We start from the raw sequence: 25,185 nt of genomic DNA, 5'->3' as shown, positions 1-25,185 counted from the left end.
TATCCATTATTTTGATAAGGAAGAAGTTTATATAAGGTTGCAATCTTAAAATGTAGAAATACAGATGCACCTCAAAAATCTATTGGAAATGTTGTTTTAATGTTGAAAACCCCTCTAATTGATCATCTTAACATAGAGACGTATGGATATGAAAAACAAAAGATTTTGAGTCCCAAAAATAGTGCATCTTGCAATACATTATCTAAACGGTCCATTTTCAAGATTTCTATATGTTTATGGATCTACTTGAGTTTAACTATTTTTAAAGTTTAAAATTTTGTAATTAAATATAAAAATAGATTTTCAAGTAATCTTAAGAATTTTTTATACCAAAATTGTACATTATGATAAAATTTGAAGGCTTAATTAGAAACCGCACTCTTTTGATAAATTTCCCTCAAAATATCGAAAGGTGTTTTAGTCATCCAAAAAATAATTAGGGGGCAATATTGTAATTTCTCCTGGTTCAAAACCCGCCTCTCAAAACACTAGGACCCGCCGCGTTCTCTCTCCCACCACTTCTCCGAGAATCAATGTCAATGTACACGGCGGCACTCTCTCTCTCTCTCATACCCACTCTCTTTCTCTCTCTAAGATTAGCTTTCTCTCTCTAAATTTGGCATTCTTCATAAATTAGGGCTCCTCCATTAATTATCATCTATCCATTTTTCTCCCCCATAAAGTCTCTCGGAATTAGGGCTTAATGTTTCATTCGACTTTCTTGTTTCGCTCTCTGAATTACTGGGTTTTCTTTTTCGTGAATATCCATTTTTCCCTGTGAAATAAAGCTTGAAATGGCGGTCATGGTGGCCATGAGATCAAGCTGGAGCATTCTCAAATATGCTTTGTATAAGGAGTGGAACCAGGTTTTTCATGGCGGGTTCAGGAGGTTTAGTACGGGGACTGGTGCGACTCCAAAAATTCCGCATACTTCTAAGCGGGTAGCTTTGCGTTTTCTCTCTCTACCTTTCTTTTTCTCTTCTTGTCTTTCTCTCTCCATAGCTTTTCTCGTTCTCTCTGTCTCTCTCTTTGCCTATCTCTTTCCATAACTTTTCTCTTTCTATCTCTCTCTTTAGTTAGATAGTATTCAGACCCACTAATGGCATTGCCTCTCTCTCTCTCTCTCTCTCTCTCTCTCTCGTACATGGTTTCAATTTGTTAGCATTAGTGTACTTTCATTCTTTGAAGTCGCCAATATGTTTATCGGCATTTAGCTTTATGCTGCTAACAATTACTTCTATGAATTTATGAATAGGCAAGCTTTCTATTTGTCTTTGTACTCCTATGATTTATTTCGGAACGGACAGCCATCCGATCTTGATTGGATGACTGCAATGTGGCTTATAACAATGCCACACATCAATTGCAACATGACTAGAGACATTATTGTTGGCTCACTCTTAACCACATGACTGTTGGTTTCTAGAAACATGTAACATGTCTTTTTAGACAAAGATTTCCTTTTATGAATAACATTTGGAATTAAACAATAGTTTTCAGACTAATTCTTTAAATTTCAATCACCTGAGTAAGTTATATGCATGCGAAATGCATTGATGATGTTCATAGTAATCATACACTTATGTAATGGGGTTCGCTAAAGGGGTTGCTTTTCTATTGGACTTAATTATATAATGTTCAATCACCTTATTAAGTTATATGGATACAAAATATATTCCTGGTCATGGTAATAATAGATTCGGTAAAAAGGTTGCTTTTTATCGCAATTCCAAGCCTTTGGACCTCTTTCACTCTTGCCCATTAGTTCCAATCACTAGTGAGCAAGATAACATTGTGCGTCTTATTAGACACCAATTTAATATTCCTAAATCGGTTTTAATGTGGCGTTAAATGTGTGATTTTGTGTATCTTGGCAAACGTTCAAAAAGTATCTGTTCAAAAGTGATTTCAGTTAGTGAAGATGATTGCTTGCTGTCTAGTACTTAATGAATTTGGGGTACCTAGTAGGCATATTGAAAAACTTCAGGCCATAGAGCTTTAGGTACCTTCAATCTGACCGGGATGTATGTGTGTTTGTTTATATGTATATATGTGTGCGTGTATGCATGCGTGTTGGGGTATTGATGTATGTATTTATGTATTTATGCATGTATTCAGACCTATTAGACATTTGAACTTGTGTAACTGTTTTTTTTCAAATTGTATATGATATCTAGTTAGAATTAGCTTGTATTTGTTGTCTGGTTTAATACTCAAAAATGCTTTCTCAAATTTTTTTTTCAGTAATTTTATTTATTGATTTTTCATTTTATGGACTTTTTAATTTCCTTGCTTTTGCATTTGTTTTAAACTTTAGGGGAGAATATTCACAGGAACCATGTTGGGCCTGGTTATAGCTGGTGGGGCATATGTGAGCACAGTGGATGAGGCAACCTTCAGGTAAATTATTTTCAGTTCTCTAAAGCCTGTGATGAATTTATGTTTGGTACCTATTTAGGTAAATATTGTTACATATGTAAAACTCCGGATAAATGCTTGTTTGATTACTGGGACTTTAAGTGATTAAGTCATTAAAGATTTAAGGAAGAACAAAATTTTCTATGATGCTTTCACAATATTAGCTCTAAAAGCATTGCTCTCAGTGCTGGACGCACAATGCTTTTACGCAATTTACAGATGGTAATGCGACAAAGTGGTTAGATTTTTTTTCCACTCTTATATTCTAGTGTTGATGTAGTGGCAAGCAATGGAGGTTGGTCCCTACTCCGTACCCTTCAAAAGAAACAAGTGGTTGCTTCTAATATCCCTTACTAGTGTAGCAGGACTTGGCCGAGGCTTAGCTGTGACGATTTCTGGGGGTTACTTGCTAGGCACCAAAAGCCATGTAAAAGATATAAAAACAAATGTCAAAAAAAAGAAAAGAAAAAATCAAAGTTTTTTTTTAGATGATTTTGATGGTGTTCTTAAGACCGATTTGGGAACTTTTCTTATCGCATGATCCAATTTTTTACTCTTTCCTTTTTTTAATTTTTCTGAAATATTTGATATATAAATCAAAATTTCAAATAATCAATCTTTATAGGCTATTTTCAACTTCTATAGTCTTCTAATGGTTCATATCACTTATTTTTTGCTATTTTAAATATTTTTAACAAACTTTTTACCCTTTCTTTATTTTTTATCTTTTATTTGGGGTAAGATGGATTCAGGGTAAGCAGGACTGGAGCAAGTCCACTTGGACTAACCCAAATAACTTGCCTTGGCCCAGTGGCGAGTACCTGGCCTGAGGCTATTCAAAACACATTGTTTTTACACATTGCTATAACAATTGACTATTTAAGGGGACTCACAACAGGTACTTATTGGAAGATAAGGTAAATTGAAATGTCTAGGGTTGCTTCTATAAGCTCCTTAGTCAACATTTTTGCCCATTAACTATACAGTGGGTTCTGAATATGCCTTGTGTTTGGAATGTCAGAAGAACTGGAGACTTAATTACTGTATTTTTAATTGAATATAGTTGCCAGCTTGCAATAGCTGATATTTGATTCATCTATTTGTTTAGTTTTCCATATACTTTGTTCACTTTTGCTCTTGGCTCCTTGACCTCTTATGGACTGGTGACTAGTGATTATTGGGTTAAGCTTAAACTGACGGGTGAATCTTGCCATGCTTTGTTTCGCGTGGGTTGTAGTGAATTAGGGTGGTTTGCGAAAAGTTCTATGATATGATATAAAATCCCATCAAATGAATGTTTCATCTCTAAATAAGGCATTAGCATATGATTGCCATCATAACAGGTTTAGTACAGGTTGATAAAGATGTGCTAAATCCCAATGAAAGCCTTAACTCGATTCTGTGGATGGTGTCTCCCTTGCATCTCTTTAGACAAGAAACACACTAGCTGAGTGGTCAGAGAAGCCTTGATGTGCATGATATGGCTTCCAAAGCTGTGCAACTTCCACTGTGTTTAACACCTCTATAGAACAGGATACTTCCTAATTTCCGTTAACCTTCACCAGGGTTCATCGTAAGCTTGAAAACAATCTAGCAACATCTTAGAACAAACTGAGGGTCCATGTTGATTCTTTACTACAGTTTTGACTGCTTTCCAAATGTTCATATTAAAGACTAGATATTTGTTTCCTGATTGATCTCTTTCACTTGTTCCAAAGTTGTATGCAATGTTTTGTAATTGTTTATTTTTCTATTGGTCATCTCAATCCTTGTGATGCTTCTGTTCACTTCAAAAGTTTTGTTATCATTGGTGCAGTGGGTGGCTTTTTTCTGCTACCAAATTAGTCAACCCTTTCTTTGCCTTACTAGACCCGGAGACTGCACATCGATTAGCAATAGCAGCGGCAGCTCGTGGCCTGGTTCCTCGCGAGAAGAGGCCTGACCCACCAATTCTTGGGGTTGAAGTTTGGGGCCGTAAATTTTCAAATCCAATAGGCCTCGCTGCTGGTTTTGATAAAAATGCAGAAGCGGTTGAGGGTTTGCTTGGGTTGGGATATGGCTTTGTAGAGGTTGGCTCTGTCACCCCTGTTCCTCAGGAGGGTAATCCAAAGCCTCGTGTTTTCAGAATTCCTCAGGAGGGGTAAGCATGTACGTTTTCTTATGTCCTTTAGATTGTGAAAAAATGTTGATTCCATCAGGAATATCACGGTTCTGATACTGGTTTCTCAGCTTTTTATTAATATAGGGAGTTACGTCTTTGATGAATCAATTGTATAGAAATTCTTTCTATATATTCACGGTGCAAGGATTGATGATTAGCACACAAACTCATGCATTTCATACACTTCTGGTTGCTTGGTATGATTTACAGTGCTCTCATTAACCGATACGGCTTTAATAGTGAGGGTATAGTAGCTGTTGCAAAACGTTTGGGTGTACAGCATGGAAAAAGGAAGTTGCAGGAAACTTCAACTCCTGCCACTTCTTCGAATGGTGTTAAGCAAGGAGGGAAAGCAGGCCCTGGTATTCTTGGAGTCAATATTGGGAAGAATAAGACAAGTGAAGATGCGGCCGCTGATTATGTTTCAGGAGTTCATACTTTGTCCCAGTTTGCAGATTACTTGGTAATAATTAGCTCTTTTTTTGCAGCACTGATAAGGAAAATAGATCTCTCTGTTATGTATTATCATACCATTATTCTACTAAAATGCTTCAGAAATTATTTTGTGTATGTTGTTACCATCTTGAGATTGTAATCATAATAATAAAGTGTAGTTCACTAACAATGGAGTTCAATGAAAAAAAAATTTATGGTGGAGTTTCATAGCTCACTGGTAAATTACGAGTTTCCCTAATTTTTCCTTTCGAATTTTCTTGCGTAATTCTAGATTTTTTATTACGTTAATTTTATTAGATAGTATTATAGGATGGTATCTAACTTGGAAGGGCTTGTCATTTTTCATTATTATTTTTTGATGGAACCCTGCTTGGACAAGAGCTTCTTGTGCTTTGATCTTTGTTTTTTTCTTCTGTTTAAATATTATAAATTATGCATAAGAATCAAATTTCAAAGAACCTAAAGTTAAGCGTGCCTCGGAAAGATTAATACTAGGATGGGTGACCTCCTGGGAAATCCTTGTGCTGAACCTCTTTATGCATAGGGGCCCGTCATCCCCACTGATTCACCAAAAAAAAAAATATTTAAGCAGCAGTTCAGGCAAAACAGGCACATCAATAATTCAGTGAAGCTTTGCTAGTGTTCATAGTGGCTTAGCATTGGAAAGAATCTTATGTTTGCTTTTCCTTTGTTTTTCCTCTGGCCCATGCAGGTTATAAATGTTTCATCACCAAATACTCCAGGGTTGCGCAAACTCCAGGGAAGGAAACAACTAAAGGATCTTGTAAAGAAGGTCGAAAAATACAGCTACTGATTATAGCTCTTTCTCATGATAAATAGTATCCTTTTATTTTGACTGATGGTATACTTTTTTTTCAATAATATGAAAATATTATAATTAATTAATTATAATATTCATTTTATTTCCAATAAATGAAAGTTTGAAACTACTGTTGTAGGTTCAACTGTGAATATTTATGTGTGGCCTACATTGTTCTTAGTAGCTACTGATGCTATTTTGTGGCTGTCCTTTTGGCAAAAGGTCCAAGCTGCTCGTGATGACATGCAGTGGGGTGAAGATGGTCCTCCTCCTTTGCTAGTAAAAATTGCTCCCGACTTGACTAAAGAAGATCTTGAAGATATTGCAGCGGTATATATTTTGAAAAACATGGGCCTTGGATGACCTTTTTAATTGATCTGAAGTTACATGTGATGCTATCTAATGGTATCTTTTTAATATTTGCAGGTCGCCCTTACTCTTCGCTTGGATGGACTTGTAAGTTTGGCAACTGTTATTTGCTTGTATACTTAACAAGAGAGTCCCTTCTTTGCTTTATTAGCTATGGAATGAATTTCATGATAAGTATATATATATATATATATATATATATATATATATATATATATATATATATATATATATATATAGACAATTCGGAATTGACTATTGTGATGGTAATGGTGCATGTTTGTGGTTTGCTAAATGCTTCATATATGATATATATGAAGCAGCTGGGAATGGAACTATGCCTTCCTCTTTGCACTATCTTGTTACTCTGAGCTTGTAAATTATGCTAAAATGGTTCTTGAAAATGTTTGCCAGTTGAAGTGAAGTGGGCTATTTTCATGTATCTTGGTCTCATTGTGTTCCATATAATTCGAATGCATCTATACTATTTTATGAGATCCAAAGTAGCATTTACTTGATGAATTGGTGACATTAGTGTTTCATACCATTTCATCCAAATTACTTGGATTTTAGAGTTCCTTCTACAGTTCATTATGAAATTATATTTGTCAGAACTGTTGTTGTTGAGTAGAAAATAATAATTAATTGTAATTATACAAAAGGAACATACTAATCGTTTCTCATTGCTTGATGATTATATTCAGATTATATCAAATACAACTATTTCAAGACCAGAGCCAATAAATAGGTTGCCAGTGGCTCAAGAAGCCGGCGGTTTGAGTGGCAAGCCTCTTTTCAAATTGTCTACCGATATTCTCAAAGAGATGTATCTTTTGACACGAGTATGTTGAAGAGTTCATTTTATCATCTTTCTCGAGGATCATTTTATTAAAAATGTTCATGGTAATGAGACTATTGGAAACCACGGCTCATTGAGTCATCACCATCCATTGGATTGATGGACAGTGATGCAGGGAGAAACTGGAGCCCATCTTTTGGGGTTGTGATGTTCTGGGGATCTGCACTCTCTCCATCAACTACCATCTTTTCTATGGATGGTGATGATCCAATAAACTATGGGTTTCCCTTAGTTCTTTGGTTGCAATGTATAATGTGAGCAATGGTCACCATTTCCACATGATTGATGTAAGCAATTGTCACCATTTCCACATGATTGCTCTCGTTTCAATATTTTTTATATAATTGATTAACTGTAGTGTTATCCTGCATTTCCTTATAACCTGTTCTAAAATTCTAATGTTTCTTTTGTTAATACTTAATTAGGGAAAAATTACTCTTATTGGATGTGGAGGTGTAAGCAGGTACAAGCTGTTGAAGAAATCAGTTGCTACTTTGTCATCATTTTCTTCAATCTTTTGTATTTGATTATGCAGCTAATGACTTTCTTAAAATGCATTTTTGTGCAGTGGTGAGGATGCATATAAAAAGATACGAGCTGGAGCAACCCTCGTTGAGCTTTATACTGCCTTTGCCTATGAAGGACCCGCCATAGTTCCCCGGCTAAAGGTACACATTTTTCACAGAGAGAGAGAGAGAGAGAGAGACTATCCGCTTCTATGATGAAGAACTTAGAATGATGGGTGGTATTCCTCTGTTTATATATTGTATCTTGCAGAAATTCGTACGGCTAGAATGGCCATATTACTCAACAAAATGACCAAAATTACCTTGTAGGCTTCTGGGAATTACCCTAAATAAGCTTGATTTTTTGAGTATATCATAGTTACAGGGGCTATGACATAAGGTACTCCATGGCTAGATCTCCTATGCATTTCCACTGCAGGATGGTCTTTGATTATCTAGAGTTGCAGGCATATTTCTTTCACCTTGTTACGGTTGGACCATCCATGATTACAATGGACAGTGGATGTAGTCCTGGAGTGGCATTACCTTTTCCAATGGACTTTATGATGTCTTAACTCTGATCTGTGTGTCTCGGTCTAATGGTTTTCTTTGAATTCAGGCGGAACTAGCGAAATGCTTGGAAAGGGATGGTTTCAAATCTGTCCACGAAGCTGTTGGTGCTGATTATAGATGACCATGATCCATTTGTCCTTACAGTGGTCCTCATACTTTCTCTTGTACCACCCAAAATCAAAGGAATTTACTTGTAACTGCTTCAAATTAAAGCATATAGGATTCAAATTATCGACGGCTATTGAGAAAATATAGGAACATGATGAGCTGCTTTTTGCTTGGAGAGAATTTGTTTGTGGGAGTGGGATAGTGGTGTGCCATAGAAATTCATTGTCAATTTTCTTGCGGAACATTTTTGTAGTTATGGAATATTATGAATACATGTTTCATCTTTTAGTATTTGAAGCAAGTGATCAAAAATTCGGAATCAGGCCCTAGGGATTCAAATGGGCTTTGCCTTGTTTGATGCGAGTGTCTCTCAAGTTTAGGGATGGCAATGGCTGCCCTGTCAGCCCGGCCCCGAAAAGGAAGGGCTGGGCTAGAGCCAGTTTCAGCCCATTTCGGCCTGGCCCGGCCCCGCCCTCTTTTTTTTTTCTTTTTTGCCCTTTTATCTGTTCTTTATGTGTTTTTGGCCCAGCCCAGCCTTGTTAGGGCGCGACCAGGCTTGGGCCAGTCTATGGGGACAAGGCCTATACCAGGAGCAAAGTTGGCTGGGCCTGTTGCCACCCTTATGGTTGAGTTTTACCAGGTGACAAATTAACTAAAAATATATTAAAAACTGGGAGAATCAGGCGGATACGGTTTTGCCCACCTCCCTTTTCCAATCTGACTTTGGTCTTTCCTCCCTGGAGTGCAGAATCAGGGGTCAGAAAAAAAAAAATGTAAATTATGAAAATTGAACGACATTCTTTACCAGCAAAAAATTAAATGACATTTACATTAATTTTCTTATTTTCTAATCTTAATATTAAATGATATTTACATTAATTTTCTTATTTTCTAATCTTAAGTTAAATTTAGTTACAAGACCATATCCAGACAGTTCACCATGCCTTTTCCGGACCTGACTCTAAACATTCCGCTAAGGTTTGCTGAAATCTCAACGCCTGACCTTCAAATCTCATCTTAGCTTACCCCACCCAGATGGAACCCTAAATCTTCTTTCTCATCGTCTGCCATTTTCTCACTCTAGAAACATGCTTCAAAAAAGGTAACATGCAAAGAGAAACAAAATTGGTTCTTGCTCTCAATTCAACGTCCCTCTTAGATTTCCGAAATTCAATATTCTTCTCTTCTCAACCGTGAGAAAGAAAGAGATACTTCGTTTCGATATGCATTTTTAGAGAGATTTAGAAGAGAATAGCATTAAGCCAGCCCATGTCCACCTTTTTAGGAGAGAGAAAAGGAGCAACTTTGGAAGAAAGTGAGGTTTCTGCCCCATGAGGAGAGAAAATGAGCTTTTGGAAAGAGAGCATCTAGAGAGGAGAGGGAATCTGAATTTGGTACTATAGTGAGGCTATAATCCTGTTCTGAGAGAGAGAGAGAGAGAGAGTTTTGGGAAGCAAGGGGGTGTTCTTTTGGGATGGCTAATATAGCTTGGCACATATTGAACATGTCCTCCCCCAGGCAAAAGAGCTGTTTGGAAGGAATCCTCTTCCAAAATTGGACAATCCTTAAATTTTTGTGTTCCAGGATAATTAAGTTCAAAAGGAAAAATAGATTTTAATTGTTGGTGAAGTAAATTTGGGAGGACTTTAACATGAGAATCAAGATTCCTTTCATTTTAGTTTCTCACTCCTCTCACAAGAACTGTCAATTCCTTTCCCTTCTCTCTCTAAAATTCTGCACAGGGTTAAGAACTCTTGGCCAAGTCTATGCTTTGAGGCCTAACAACAATAAACACGTCTCTCTAGAACCCCATGATTTTGACAAAATCTGTCTCTCCTGTTCTTATTTACTCTCTCTCTCCAGCAAGAGCAAATCCCCAATGGCTGGTGCTCATGGCCATGCTCAAATAATCAAGTATGGGTTCATCAAGAACACATTTTTGCTGAACAATTTGCTCGTAATGTATTCCAAGTGCCACTGTTTGGGCGAAGCCCGCAAAGTTTTTGATCAAATTCCTGATAGAAACCTTGTATCTTGGACTTCCATGATCACTGGAACTGTTCAGAATGGAGAGCTGGTAGATGGGTTGTTTCTCTTTCTAGAGATGAAAAGGGGAGGATTCATGGCCAATGAATTTGCCTTGGGTAGTGTTTTGATGGCCTGTTCAGGCTTAGAGGCTCTGAACTTTGGGTTTTCATTGCATGGTTATGCTCTAAAGATCGGAATTGAGCTTAACTTATTTGTTGGGTGTGCTCTATTGGATTTCTATGGAAAACTAAGGCTCATTTCCATGGCAGAGCATATCTTTGAGAGCATTACAGATCCTGATGTAGCATGTTGGAATGCCTTGGTTGCATGTTATGTGAATAATAGAGTTGCAGAGAAGGCATTCATGGCTGTTTCATTTATGCATAAGCAAAATTTACAGTTAGACCAGTTCACCTTCCTAGTCATGCTTAAGGCCTGTTCCATTTCTCGCAATTTTGATAGTGGGCGCCAAGTCCATGCCTTGATTATCCAATCTAGGGTGAGAAAAGGCCTCTCAGTTTTGAATTCCCTCATTGATATGTACTTTAAGACTGGTTCAAGCTTGTGGGGCATGGCACTCTTTGAAAAAATGGAAGAGAGAGATATCATCTCATGGAACACTGTAATTGCAGGCCTTGCTCAGATTGGAAACAAGAAAGAGGCTGTTAGTGCTTTCAAGAAAATGCTATTAGAAAGAATCAGGCCAAACCACGTCACTCTTTCTCTACTTATTCGAATATGCTCTTCTAATGGAGATCTGGATCTTGGGTTTCAGATCCACGGCCATGCTTATCATCATACACTAGCCGATGATTCCCATATTGCAGTTTCTCTTATCCATATGTATGCTACATTTGGCATTATTGAATATGCAGAGTGTGTCTTCAAATGCATGAATTTTAGAAGCACAAACACATGGAATGAGATGATATCAGGATACTTAATGAACCAGAGAGGCATTCAGGCATTGAGGATTTTCTCTAAAATGTATAATTCAGGGATGAAACCAAATGAATTCACCTATTCAAGCGTTTTAGGAGCTTGTTCTAGCCATGAGTACTCTAAGATGGGAACCCAACTTCAAGCTACCATAATTAAGTCTGGTTTTGATTCATACTGCTTTGTGGGTAGTTCACTGATTTATTCTTACTCTAGATTTGGATCGATAGATGATGCTTTGAGGGTTTTCTATGACATGGAGACTTTAGATTTGGTATGTTGGGGTGCCATGGTCTCTGGTTTATCTCGCCATGGTTTCTTCCATGAAGTTCTAGAGCTTTTGAACCAGCTAAGAGAAGAAGGTGAGAAACCAGATGGTTCAATTTTGAGCAGTGCTCTCAATGCCAGCACTAATCTTGCAAGTCTAGACCAGAGCAAAGGCATCCATGCCTTGGTTCTAAAAATTGGGCTCGAGAGGGATGTATTTGTGGCAAGCGCCACAATAGATATGTATGCTAAATGTGGAGACATCTCTAGCTCACGCCTGGCGTTTTACAGTGCAGAGAAAACAATTGTGGACAATGAAAGAGATCCCGTATTATATAATGCCATGATCATGGCTTGTGCGCACCATGGACTTGCAGAGGAGGCCCTCCAACTTTTCGAGAAGATGGAGAAGGTGAGTTTGGAGCCAAACAATGCCACTTTCATGGCTGTGATTTCGGCATGTGCCCACTTAGGCCTTGTGAGAGAAGGGTGCCAATACTTTGATTCCATCAAGTCAAAATATGGATCACAACCATCGGCCAAGAATTATGGGTGCTTAGTTGATCTACTGGGCCGATTTGGGTTTCTAAAGGAGGCAAAGAGTGTTATAGAGAGCATGCCTTTTGAGCCATGGCCTGAAGTATGGAGATGTTTATTGAGTGGTTGTAGGATTCATGGGAATAAGGAGTTAGGAGAGATTGCAGCTGAGAAGATCCTTAAGATTATTCCTGATGATCGTGCGACTTTCTTATTGCTACTAAACATTTATAATAGAGAGGGAAACTGGGAAGATGCGGAGAGATTGAGAACGTTGATGGAAGAGAGAGGGCTGAAAAAGAAGCCTGGACATAGCAGGGTTGAGACCAAGGGTGTGGTCTAAGCATTTGTTGTGGAAACATGGAACTGAACATTCAAATCAGAGAGACAATTCTTTCTTCAATAAGCAAGAGCCTGATGCAAAATGTCTTTTGATTGGTAAAAGTTTAGAGAGAGATCCAAATGAGCAAGGGAAACGAAACACATAATTCTCTATTCAATAAGCAAGACCCCTGATGCAAAACTGTATTTTGATTGATGAAAAAAATCAAATGATTCAATGAAGAGACGTAATATATTGCCGGCAGCTCTGCTAGTTTTATGGAGGATGATCAGATACATGGAAATGGTAAAGAAACTTGAAGCAATATTGCAGTACAGCCACCCAACTGCTCGTCACTCTAGAATGGAATCTGGCCAGTGGCCACCAATTGCGTTTAGAATCTTTTTGTTGCATTGGAAAACATGAATAAACATGGAATTTGAAGCAATCCAGAGTTGCAACTGATCAGATTCATTGTGAATCCAAGGTTACAGTTCTGTATATTTTCCATATACATTTTATATTTGTGAATAAGGATTAAGGGAATATTCATTGTCTAATGTTAGTTTGAACTAATCGGATAGTAGAAATGATTATCTACCCATTTGACCAGAATTTGCCAAATAAGAAAAATAAGGCCAAGTTGGTACACATAACTGCAACCATCAAAAGGCAAAACAAACAACTGCAACTACCAAAACAAATAACACAAAACATTCTTTCCATGTTCTCCAAATATAAGGATTTCCCAAAATAAACATCATTTACACAGCCCAAAATTTTTGCCTCTCTGTTTTATCTCTTCTAACGTCAAGCTTTCTGTTCCATTTTTTTTGTTCTTTCACTCTACTTCCTTTAGAAAATGAGGGTTTATCAGGCCTGAAATCTCGAGAAACCCGACACGATCTCTCCCTCCAAATATGGTCTTGAGCTTCTCATCACACACAATAATCTTCTTGTTCTCTGGATCCTGTAGAAAGAGAAGATTATTGCATAAATAAATAGTTATGTCACTTTTTTTTCCTCGCTTGCAATTTTGGAGCTCATATCCATGAAGAACAGTTTAAAATTTACCAGTCATGTACAAGTAAAATGGTTTCACTGAGAACTCCCACACTCTCCAAAACCATTAAATAAAACTTCTGGATAAGGCAAATCTATTTACCATGAAATTTAATGCCATCCCAAAGCAAAAGGAACTTAAAGGTTTTTCAGTGTTCTACAAAAGGGAAAGAGAGAGTTAAAAACTGAAAATACAAATTAAATGTTTCTGGTTTTTTAACCTGTGAAGTCTCTTTAAAAAACAAAACTAATGCCATATTAGTACATATGGCTGATATTTACAGCTAAACAGTAGAAAAGAGAACCAGTGCAAAGTAATCAAAGAAAAAGAGATTACTGCATTCCCCAATCCGTAGTCACACCAGAAGAACAACTAGATAATGCAGGGAAAAAAGGCCCATTTTTCATAGCCATCAAGAAGAGACATTACATTAGCAAAAAAACAGAGAGACATAGAGAGAGAGAGGGAGTGAGAGCAGAATAAGGAAGCATTCTTCTAATGGCAATGAAAGAAAAACACAGTACGCTAAAAGTCCAAGCTTCACTGGAGCTAACCTGAAGGTTGTGCTCTTTGATATAGGCCCAAATAAGCTTCAGGGCCTGAGTTCGAGGAATCTCTGAAACCCCCAACAAGTCTCTCATGGCGGGGGACACAGGCCTCGGCTTGGTGATGCCCCGCGGCTCTCTCTTCTTCTTCACAGCGGTGGAGGGGGGCCGTGGTGCGGCGCAAGCGGCTACTTGCAGGCACGCGGGTTGCGCGAGGCGGAGAACATGTCGGGCTGCAATGGAAGGGTAAGATGCCTTGGAAGAAAAATCCATGGTTGGATTTGTAGAGAGAGAAAGAGTCATGCTTGGATGGGTAGAGAGAGGGAGGAGCACAAGTTGGGCGGCAATGGTATGGTATGGGGGTTTGAAAATGGAGTAAGAGGTAGAGAGAGAAAGAGCCATGGTTGGATGCGTGCAGAGAGATTGAGAGATGGTGTAATCGGTTGTGTTTTTAGAGAGAGGAAGGAGGGAGAGAGAGAGATGGGGGTTATGTAGAAAGTGGGAAAGGTTTTTTTTTAGAGAGAGAGAGAGAGAGAGATTGGGGTTACGTATAAGGAGGAAAAGTTTTTTTTAGAGAGAGAAAGAGTGTTTTGGAAAGATGCCAGGCGAAGCAGAGGGACTGGTCTGGGAGTTTTGGCAGAGGCCAAAAATATTGCCGGTTCCTGCGGTATTTTATAAACTTTTTCTTTATTTTAAAGGAAATTTTGAATTTTTAGTTATTGAACAACTACATTTTTTAAAAAAAAATTATATAGTTTCTATTGTGTTGGGATGTTACGTTTTAAGATTTTTTAAATGGTAGATAGTGCGACAATTTACCATTGAACAAGAAACTTGGGTGTGTCACAAAAGGTTAATAAAGTATTTTTTGAATTTTGAGTTTGGTCAATAAGATAAGGGTTGGTGCGGTTTTTTTTAAGACTGTAACTTTAAACAATCCAATTAAAGTGTATCTTAAAATTTTATCATAATATGTAATTTTGTTGTAAATTTTTTTTTGAATTATTTTAAAATCTATTTTTATATCTAATTAAAAAAATTTAAATTTAAAAAATGATTAAAATCAAGTAGATCCATAAACAAATGAAAATCTTGAAAATAATAGACGGTCAAGATAATGTATTGCAAGATGCACTATTCTTGAGACCCAAATTTTTTTTTTTCATATTCATACATCTTGACACTGAGATGATCAATTAGAGGGTTTTTCAACATTAAAACAACCTTTCCGATGGATTTTTGATGTGCATAATTCTACATTTTAAGGTTGCAACATGGTATATAAACTTTTCCCATAGAATAATGGAAAAATTATAAAAAACCCCCCAATATATACTATTTATGCAACTTATCCCCAACCAAACATTTGCTTTCGCTTTTTTCCTCACAACAACATTTTTTCGTAAAAATCCCTCAAGGTAAAAAGTTATTATTATTTTTACGAAAATATCTTTCCGATGAAAAAAAAAAAAAAAAACAATTGGTGCTTACTATCGATCCCAAGTAGCGTATTGCCAGAGCGCAGTATACAACTGCCGAAGCGAATTGTCTAGAACATACTGCCGTAGTGCATATGTATCGAGCATCGGAGCGCTTTGTAAGGATTGTCATATCGTCATACGCACTGTCGGAACGTGTTCATATAATGCCGGAGCGTTGAATACACTGTCGGAACACGCTATTACATTGCCGGAGCACTGTGGCTCCAGAGCCTCTATTGCCGGAGTGCCTTTATAGACTGTCGGAGCTAAATGTCTCCGGAAGGTGTACCGTTGGAATGCGTTCATATACTATCGGAGCATTGAACATACTGCCGGAGCGCCTTATTATACTGCCAGAGCACTGTGGCTTGCCAAAGCGTTTTTTGGGACTGCCAAAGCGCATCGTCTCCAAAAACTGTAATGTCAGAGCGCATTGGGTAAATTAAAAAATGAGAAACATGAGAGAGAATGGCATGTGAAAAAAATGGTAGTTTAGTGTTTTTTCTTATTCCTTTTGGGTTTTGGGGTTGGTGTCACACCCCAAGAATTTACAGTACTGTTATTCCTGAGATGTGACAGACAAAACATATATACATCTATTGATAGGACAAATTTACAGTGGCGAGGTCTTACATAGTAAGTAAAGAAAGCTAGCACAACAACAGTATCTTCCAAGGTTGATCTTGACTAGCACTCAAAATGAATCCGTAGTTATCCTGAAAAAATGTTTACCATAGTTTGATGAGTTTGGCTACTCAGTAAGTGATCATCATAATCCTAAAAATAATCATGATTGAAAGATATCAATATTTTTCAAAATGAGATCTATTAATAGAAATGCATCAACAATTTCACTTTCAATAATTGCATAATTAAGTATAATCCGAGTAATTGAAATGCTTATAACACTTTTAACGACAATACATAATTTAAAGGATTTCACAAAATACCCTACTGGCGTCCCAAGTAGGTCACATATATACCCCATCAGCGTCCTGATGGGTCCACTTAATCCCTATCGGCGTCCCAGATAGGTCCACTTAATCCCTGCAGGTCCACTTATACCTCACCGGCGTACCGGATGAGTCCACTTAAACCCTACCGGCGTCCCAGATAGGTCCACTTATATCTAGGTCCACTTATATCTCACCGGCGAACCGGATGAGTCCACTTGCATACTTAAATTATTTCTAAATCTCTTTAAACATTCGAAAGCAGCAATATCATGTACTCAACATATCACTGAAACCATTAATATGAATTTCACTTAAACCATTAATAACAGTCACTCTCTATAACATTTCAAAAATAACCAATCAAATATTTTGGGCTCAAATTTAGAAAGGTAGCAGTTTGTAAAGGCATTCTAGCATAATTGCCAATTTAATATGTATAGAAAAACTCTTATAAAAATTCAAGAATACGGAATTATCACAATTTATGGAATATCAATTCACAAATAAACATTTCACAATTATACTATAATCAATTGAAAAAATGTCAATTTTTAAATAATAAGGCAGTCATTTGCACATGAATTTTACAATGTCTAAATATTCAAAACAGTAGAAAGAAATATCACAATTTTACTAAAAGCAGAAATATCACATTTATTTCTAACAATAGACAAGAAAAATAAATAAATTTATTTTTCTAATTTACAGCATTCAAAATTTCTAACATAGATAAAATATCACAATTTTTATTAAAAAGATTATTTTTCAAGATAATGAGGTCACGTGCGCATAAAATTTATCGCGCCTAAAATTCATGATAATAAGCAGAAATAATTATTTCATTTTATTTTTAAAAAGAATGGATTATTTTTCGAGACAATAAGGTCACTTACACATAAAACTGATAAAATAAAGATCCTAGACGGAAATATCACTATTTATTAAAAATAGACTATTTTTCAGGAAGACGATGTCACTTACACACAAAACTTATAAAATAAATATCCTGAACGAAAATATCACTATTTATTAAAAACAGACTATTTTTCAGGAAGACGATGTCACTTACACACAAAACTTATAAAATAAATATCCTTAACGAAAATATCACTATTTATTAAAAACAGACTATTTTTCAGGAAGACGATGTCACTTACACACAAAACTTATAAAATAAATATCCTGAACGAAAATATCACTATTTATTAAAAACAGACTATTTTTCAGGAAGACGATGTCACTTACACACAAAACTTATAAAATAAATATCCTGAACGAAAATATCACTATTTATTAAAAACAGACTATTTTTCAGGAAGACGATGTCACTTACCCACAATTATTTGAGAGGGAGCTTCCGATAAAAATTTTCGGTTCGAGAGAGAAGTTCACTGTGTTTCGACCAGAGAGAGATCTCAAAGTTTTGTTTTAGGGTGGGAGTGCTCACATCCCCTATTTAAATTCTTATAACGTATTATTATATTATTTTCTTACGCTCTACCTCATACCTGAGGTGTCGCGTTAAAAGCAAACGTTTATCGTACGAAAACCACGTCCGCTAAAGGACGCTGCCAGCTGCAAGCAGCATGAGGCAAAAGCGGGGAAAGGAAAAAGTAAAGGCAAGCAAATGTTAATTCAAAGCAAAAGTTTTTTAAAACAGTGATGGTCCCCGAGGACCATCATACTCAAACAGAACATCACCTATTGATAAACATATTTTCTCCTTTTTTCTTTTTTTTCTTTTTTTTTAAAAAATTTTAGGATTGTTACGTCCACTAAAGGACGTGGCAAGCAGCAAGCAGCAGCAGGCAAAAGCAAAAGTTTAAACCAAAGTAAATACTTTTGAAAATAGTGATGGTCCCCAAGGACCATCATACTCAAACAGACCATCACTTATTTAAAAGCATTTTTTCTCCTTTTTTTTTTGAAATTTTAAGATTGTTACATTCTTCCCCCCTTAAAGAAATTTAGTCCTCTAAATTTGTGTACCTGATTACTGAAAAAGATAAGGGTATTTTTCTCTGATTTCGTTTTCTCGTTCCCAAGTCGACTCTTCTCTTGAATGGTACTGCCATAATACACGGACTAAAGGAATCTCCTTGTTACGCAACACTTGCACCCTTCTATCCAGTATCAAAATTGGCTGCTCAATGAAGGATAGGTCCTTCCTGATCGGTAAAGGTTCATATTTTAAGATATGGGACGGGTCGGGCTGATATTTTCGTAGTGAAGATACATGAAAGACATTATGGACATTTGCCAATTCGGGTGGTAATGCAAGTTTATAAGCGACACCTCCGATTCTTTCCAGGATTTCAAATGGTCCGATGTAACGTGGGCTCAACTTTCCTTTCTTGCCGAATCTCATAATGCCCTTTATTGGTGAGATTTTTAGGAAAACTCGATCACCTTCCTCAAATTCAAGATCTCTCCTTCGGTTATCGGCATAACTCTTTTGCCGACACTGAGCTGTCCTGAGCCTTTCACGAATTAATGCTATTTTATCTGTAGTTATCTGGATAATTTCTGGCCCCAAAAGCTTTCTTTCACCAACCTCGTCCCAACATATGGGTGACCTGCATTTTCTTCCATACAGGGCTTCATATGGTGCCATCTGAATACTGGCTTGGAAGCTATTATTATAAGCAAACTCAATCAGGGGTAAATGGTCATCCCAGCTTCCTGTAAAGTCAATAACACAGGCCCTCAGCATATCTTCCAAGGTTTGGATGGTCCTCTCCGATTGTCCATCAGTTTGGGGCTGAAAGGCAGTACTAAAGGTGAGTCTCGTCCCCATGGCTGACTGTAGTCTAGCCCAAAATTTAGAAGTAAACCGAGTATCTTTGTCCGATACAATACTGACAGGAACTCCATGTAACCGCACTATTTCCTTAATGTACAACTGAGCCAGTCGATCCAAAGTGTACGTCGTGCGAATCGGTAGAAAGTGGGCAGCTTTGATTAACCGGTCCACAATGACCCAAATGCTATCATGTCTTGAATTTGTTCTAGGCAAGCCAGAGACAAAATCCATAGAGATGTGCTCCCATTTCCATTCTGGCACCGGTAAAGGCTGCAACAACCCAGCGGGCCTTTGATGTTCAGCTTTTACTTGCTGGCATGTTAGGCATTTAGACACAAATAGTGCTACCTCTTTTTTCATATTATTCCACCAAAAGGTTTTCTTCAGGTCCTGATACATTTTAATACTTCCGGGATGTATCGTATAACGAGAATGATGTGCTTCTTCTAAGATAGCTTTCTTTACACTCTCATCATTCGGGACACAAACCTGGCCTTTGAATCTTAGCAAATCCTCACTACATATAGAGAATTCATCTCTCTTTCCTTGTTTCACCTCTTCTATAATTGTTATAAGCTGAGGGTCTTTCTTTTGTGCCAATCGAATCTGTTGGATTAATTGGGGTTCCGCCTTAATGTTGGCAATCATACTTACCATACCATTAATGGACGGAGTTGGATGCCAATCCACTATTTCCTCTAACAATCGCATTTCTTGGATCATTAGATGAGCTAAGACTCCCGTAGATTTTCTACTTAGAGCGTCGGCCACAACGTTAGCTTTTCCTGAATGATAATGGATTGTACAATCATAATCTTTTAAGAAATCCATCCATCTTATCTGCCGCATATTTAAATCCTTCTGAGAGAAAAGGTATTTCAAACTCTTATGATCCGTGTATATTACGAATTGCTCACCATATAGATAATGCCTCCATATTTTCAAAGCGAATACTATTGCAGCTAGCTCCAAATCATGAATTGGATATTTTTTCTCATATTCTTTCAACTGTCTGGATGCATATGCCACTACTTTCCCATATTGCATTAATAAACAGCCCAAACCTTTATGTGAAGCATCACTATAAATCACAAATCCCCCACTCCCCTCAGGAATAGTTAAAATAGGTGCTGAAGTTAATCGAACTGTTAGTTCTTGAAAACTCTCATCACATTCACTAGTCCACTCAAATTTGACATTTTTCTGTGTCAATCGAGTCAATGGGATTGCGATTCGAGAAAATCCTTCTACAAATTTTCTGTAATATCTTGCCAATCCCAAAAAGCTTCGAACTTCAGTCACATTACTTGGTTGTTTCCAATTAACAACGGCTTCAACCTTTGAAGGATCAACTGATAGACCTTCCTTTGATATGACATGTCCTAAAAATGTCACTTGTTCAAGCCAAAATTCACATTTACTAAGTTTGGCATACAATTTATTTTCTCTTAATATTTGCAATACCATTCTTACATGCTGCTCATGTTCCTTCTGATTCTTGGAATAAATTAAAATATCATCGATGAATACCACAAGAAATTTATCCAAAAAGGGCCTAAAGATTCGATTCATCAAATCCATAAATGCAGCCGGTGCATTAGTTAATCCAAAAGGCATAACCAAAAATTCATAATGGCCATACCTTGTTCTGAAAGCTGTCTTTAGTATATCTTCACCTTTAATCTTAAGCTGATGGTATCCAGATCTAAGATCAATTTTTGAAAACACTTGTGATCCTTGTAATTGATCAAATAAATCATCAATCCTAGGTAACGGATACTTATTTTTCACTGTCACTTGGTTCAACTGTCTATAATCAATACACAATCTCATAGTCCCATCTCTCTTTTTGACAAACAGTACTGGAGCACCCCAAGGTGACACACTGGGCCTGATAAAACCTTTATCTAATAATTCTTCCAATTGTTGTTTCAGTTCTTTAAGTTCTGTAGGAGCCATTCTGTAAGGTACCTTAGAAATTGGTGCTACCCCTGGCAATAATTCAATGGAGAATTCAATTTCCCTGTCAGGCGGTAATCCTGGCAATTCTTCAGGAAAAACGTCGGGAAATTCTCTGATAACCGGAGTGGTATCCAAATTTATTTCTTCATTCCTATCTTCTTTGATATAGGCAAGAAAGCCTTGACACCCTTTTCGAAGGAGGCGATTAGCTCGAATACAAGAGATTAAATATGATGGGGAGTTTTCTTTGACACCATTGAAGTAAAATACTGGTTGATTCGGAATACTAAAGGTAACAATTTTCTTATAACAATCAATACTTGCATGGTATGCAGAGAGCCAATCCATGCCTAAGATTACATCAAAATCTTGAATTTCCAGGAGTACTAAATCAACCAACAGTTCCTTTTCTTCTATCTTTATTACACATGATTTGTACATTATATTGGTGTTAATTGAATCTCCCATCGGTGTGGCTACCTCTAGAATGTATTCTAATTGTTCTGGTTCTACCTTTAAGTGACATGCAAAGTGTTGTGACACAAATGAATGAGTAGATCCAGGATCAATCAAAACATGAGCTACTTTTTGGAAGATAGTAAGAGTACCTTCGATCACTGATTTTGAGGCCTGAGCGTCTTGCTCGGTAATCGCAAATACTCTTCCATTCATCTGAGGCTTCGGAGCTATCTCTCCCTGCTTTGGAAGCTGTTGTGTCTGTAAGCAAGGACATTGTTTAATCTGGTGTCCCAATTTTCCACATTTAAAACAGGCTCCGGTATTCGAATAACAAGGGCTTGATCCATGATTTTTCCCACATTTTCTACATGGTTCTATTGGGTTTTGAAATGGCGAGGGCCTTGGCTTCTTGTTTGGCTTTTCAAACTGTTGTCGATTAGATGATGTAGGTCTAACATGACTGTTCTGATTTTTTGTCTTTTGGTAATCTTCAAAATCTTTTTCGACAATTTGGGCACGATCCACTATTTCAGCATAAGTTCTTAATTTCAAGACTAATATTCTGCTTCTAATAGCTGGCCTGAGACCCCTTTCAAATTTCTTCACCTTTCTTGCCTCATTATTAATCATATGCGGTGCAAACCTGGCCAATTCAGTAAACTTGGCCTCGTACTGTGCTACTGTCTTATTTCCTTGGATTAATTCTAGAAATTCCATTTCTTTTTGGTCTCGAATAAAATCTGGGAAATACTTTTGATTAAATGCCTCTAGAAATACTTCCCAAGTCAAGGTTTTATTTTCTTTGACCAATACTCCTTTTGCCATTCGCCACCAGTGTTGTGCCTCACCTTCTAACATAAAAACTGCCAAGGCCACCTTCCTATCATCAGGACATTCCATAACCTCGAATATTTTTTCCAATTGCATAATCCATCCCTCGGCTTCCAGTGGGTTTACAGCACCCTTAAAAGAAGGTGGGTTTAATTTCTTAAATTGTTCAATATTGCTCCCACCATTTCCTGTAACTAACTGCTTGGGTGGATTGTTGTTTTCCATCTGATGTTGCATTAAAGCAACCATATTTTCCAAGGCTTTGTGAATTCCTTCCATATTGGCTTCAGCTATTCTGGATCTTGACTCTATCCCGGTCTGTACACACAATAAATGTGATTTTTAAGTATATATATTTTTTTAAAAATTTCCTAAGGATCTTAAACCTATTGCTCTGATACCATAGTTGTCACACCCCAAGAATTTACAGTACTGTTATTCCTGAGATGTGACAGACAAAACATATATACATCTATTGATAGGACAAATTTACAGTGGCGAAGTCTTACATAGTAAGTAAAGAAAGCTAGCACAACAACAGTATCTTCCAAGGTTGATCTTGACTAGCACTCAAAATGAATCCGTAGTTATCCTGAAAAAATGTTTACCATAGTTTGATGAGTTTGGCTACTCAGTAAGTGATTATCATAATCCTAAAAATAATCATGATTGAAAGATATCAATATTTTTCAAAATGAGATCTATTAATAGAAATGCATCAACAATTTCACTTTCAATAATTGCATAATTAAGTATAATCCGAGTAATTGAAATGCTTATAACACTTTTAACGACAGTACATAATTTAAAGGATTTCACAAAATACCCTACTGTCGTCCCAAGTAGGTCACATATATACCCCATCAGCGTCCTGATGGGTCCACTTAATCCCTATCGGCGTCCCAGATAGGTCCACTTAATCCCTGCAGGTCCACTTATACCTCACCGGCGTACCGGATGAGTCCACTTAAACCCTACCGGCGTCCCAGATAGGTCCACTTATATCTCACCGGCGAACCGGATGAGTCCACTTGCATACTTAAATTATTTCTAAATCTCTTTAAACATTCTAAAGCAGCAATATCATGTACTCAACATATCACTGAAACCATTAATATGAATTTCACTTAAACCATTAATAACAGTCACTCTCTATAACATTTCAAAAATAACCAATCAAATATTTTGGGCTCAAATTTAGAAAGGTAGCAGTTTGTAAAGGCATTCTAGCATAATTGCCAATTTAATATGTATAGAAAAACTCTTATAAAAATTCAAGAATACGGAATTATCACAATTTATGGAATATCAATTCACAAATAAACATTTCACAATTATACTATAATCAATTGAAAAAATGTCAATTTTTAAATAATAAGGCAGTCATTTGCACATGAATTTTACAATGTCTAAATATTCAAAACAGTAGAAAGAAATATCACAATTTTACTAAAAGCAGAAATATCACATTTATTTCTAACAATAGACAAGAAAAATAAATAAATTTATTTTTCTAATTTACAGCATTCAAAATTTCTAACATAGATAAAATATCACAATTTTTATTAAAAAGATTATTTTTCAAGATAATGAGGTCACGTGCGCATAAAATTTATCGCGCCTAAAATTCATGATAATAAGCAGAAATAATTATTTCATTTTATTTTTAAAAAGAATGGATTATTTTTCGAGACAATAAGGTCACTTACACATAAAACTGATAAAATAAAGATCCTAGACGGAAATATCACTATTTATTAAAAATAGACTATTTTTCAGGAAGACGATGTCACTTACACACAAAACTTATAAAATAAATATCCTGAACAAAAATATCACTATTTATTAAAAACAGACTATTTTTCAGGAAGACGATGTCACTTACACACAAAACTTATAAAATAAATATCCTGAACGAAAATATCACTATTTATTAAAAACAGACTATTTTTCAGGAAGACGATGTCACTTACACACAAAACTTATAAAATAAATATCCTGAACGAAAATATCACTATTTATTAAAAACAGACTATTTTTCAGGAAGACGATGTCACTTACACACAAAACTTATAAAATAAATATCCTGAACGAAAATATCACTATTTATTAAAAACAGACTATTTTTCAGGAAGACGATGTCACTTACACACAAAACTTATAAAATAAATATCCTTAACGAAAATATCACTATTTATTAAAAACAGACTATTTTTCAGGAAGACAATGTCACTTACCCACAATTATTTGAGAGGGAGCTTCCGATAAAAATTTTCGGTTCGAGAGAGAAGTTCACTGTGTTTCGACCAGAGAGAGATCTCAAAGTTTTGTTTTAGGGTGGGAGTGCTCACATCCCCTATTTAAATTCTTATAACGTATTATTATATTATTTTCTTACGCTCTACCTCATACCTGAGGTGTCGCGTTAAAAGCAAACGTTTATCGTACGAAAACCACGTCCGCTAAAGGACGCTGCCAGCTGCAAGCAGCAGGAGGCAAAAGCGGGGAAAGGAAAAAGTAAAGGCAAGCAAATGTTAATTCAAAGCAAAAGTTTTTTAAAACAGTGATGGTCCCCGAGGACCATCATACTCAAACAGAACATCACCTATTTATAAACATATTTTCTCCTTTTTTTCTTTTTTTTCTTTTTTTTTTTGAAATTTTAGGATTGTTACAGTTGGGGTGGGGGAGATTTGCAAAAAAGGTTGTTGTGGGAAAAAAA

General features: G+C 36.5%; 3 protein-coding genes across 3 annotated transcripts; 2 read left to right on the top strand and 1 right to left on the bottom strand.

The window, feature by feature from the left end:
- The first annotated feature begins 705 nt into the window (after positions 1-705).
- LOC18437534 (pyrimidine d) lies at positions 706-8,561 on the top strand. Its single transcript, XM_006847744.4, has 11 exons — positions 706-941; positions 2,318-2,400; positions 4,235-4,558; positions 4,790-5,042; positions 5,748-5,828; positions 6,078-6,185; positions 6,282-6,311; positions 6,929-7,066; positions 7,509-7,546; positions 7,652-7,751; positions 8,209-8,561. The coding sequence occupies exons 1-11, from the start codon at positions 795-797 to the stop codon at positions 8,281-8,283; spliced, it is 1,377 nt and encodes a 458-aa protein (XP_006847807.3). The 5' UTR covers positions 706-794; the 3' UTR covers positions 8,284-8,561.
- Positions 8,562-9,079: 518 nt separating this feature from the next.
- On the top strand, positions 9,080-12,920 carry LOC18437533 (pentatricopeptide repeat-containing protein At3g09040, mitochondrial). Its single transcript, XM_011626478.3, has one exon. The coding sequence runs from the start codon at positions 9,922-9,924 to the stop codon at positions 12,382-12,384; it is 2,463 nt and encodes an 820-aa protein (XP_011624780.3). The 5' UTR covers positions 9,080-9,921; the 3' UTR covers positions 12,385-12,920.
- Positions 12,921-12,967: 47 nt separating this feature from the next.
- Positions 12,968-14,631, bottom strand: LOC18437532 (uncharacterized). Its single transcript, XM_006847742.4, has 2 exons — positions 13,981-14,631; positions 12,968-13,333 (listed from the first exon to the last, which is right to left on the bottom strand). The coding sequence occupies exons 1-2, from the start codon at positions 14,371-14,373 to the stop codon at positions 13,205-13,207; spliced, it is 522 nt and encodes a 173-aa protein (XP_006847805.2). The 5' UTR covers positions 14,374-14,631; the 3' UTR covers positions 12,968-13,204.
- Positions 14,632-25,185: the final 10,554 nt, after the last annotated feature.

Source organism: Amborella trichopoda, chromosome 9, assembly GCF_054954075.1.
Source record: "Amborella trichopoda isolate Santa Cruz 75 chromosome 9, AtrichopodaSantaCruz75HAP2 v2.0, whole genome shotgun sequence".
Taxonomy (NCBI): domain Eukaryota; kingdom Viridiplantae; phylum Streptophyta; class Magnoliopsida; order Amborellales; family Amborellaceae; genus Amborella; species Amborella trichopoda.
The sequence above is the reverse complement of the archived record's forward strand: the minus strand, read 5'-3'. Positions and strand labels throughout refer to the sequence as shown.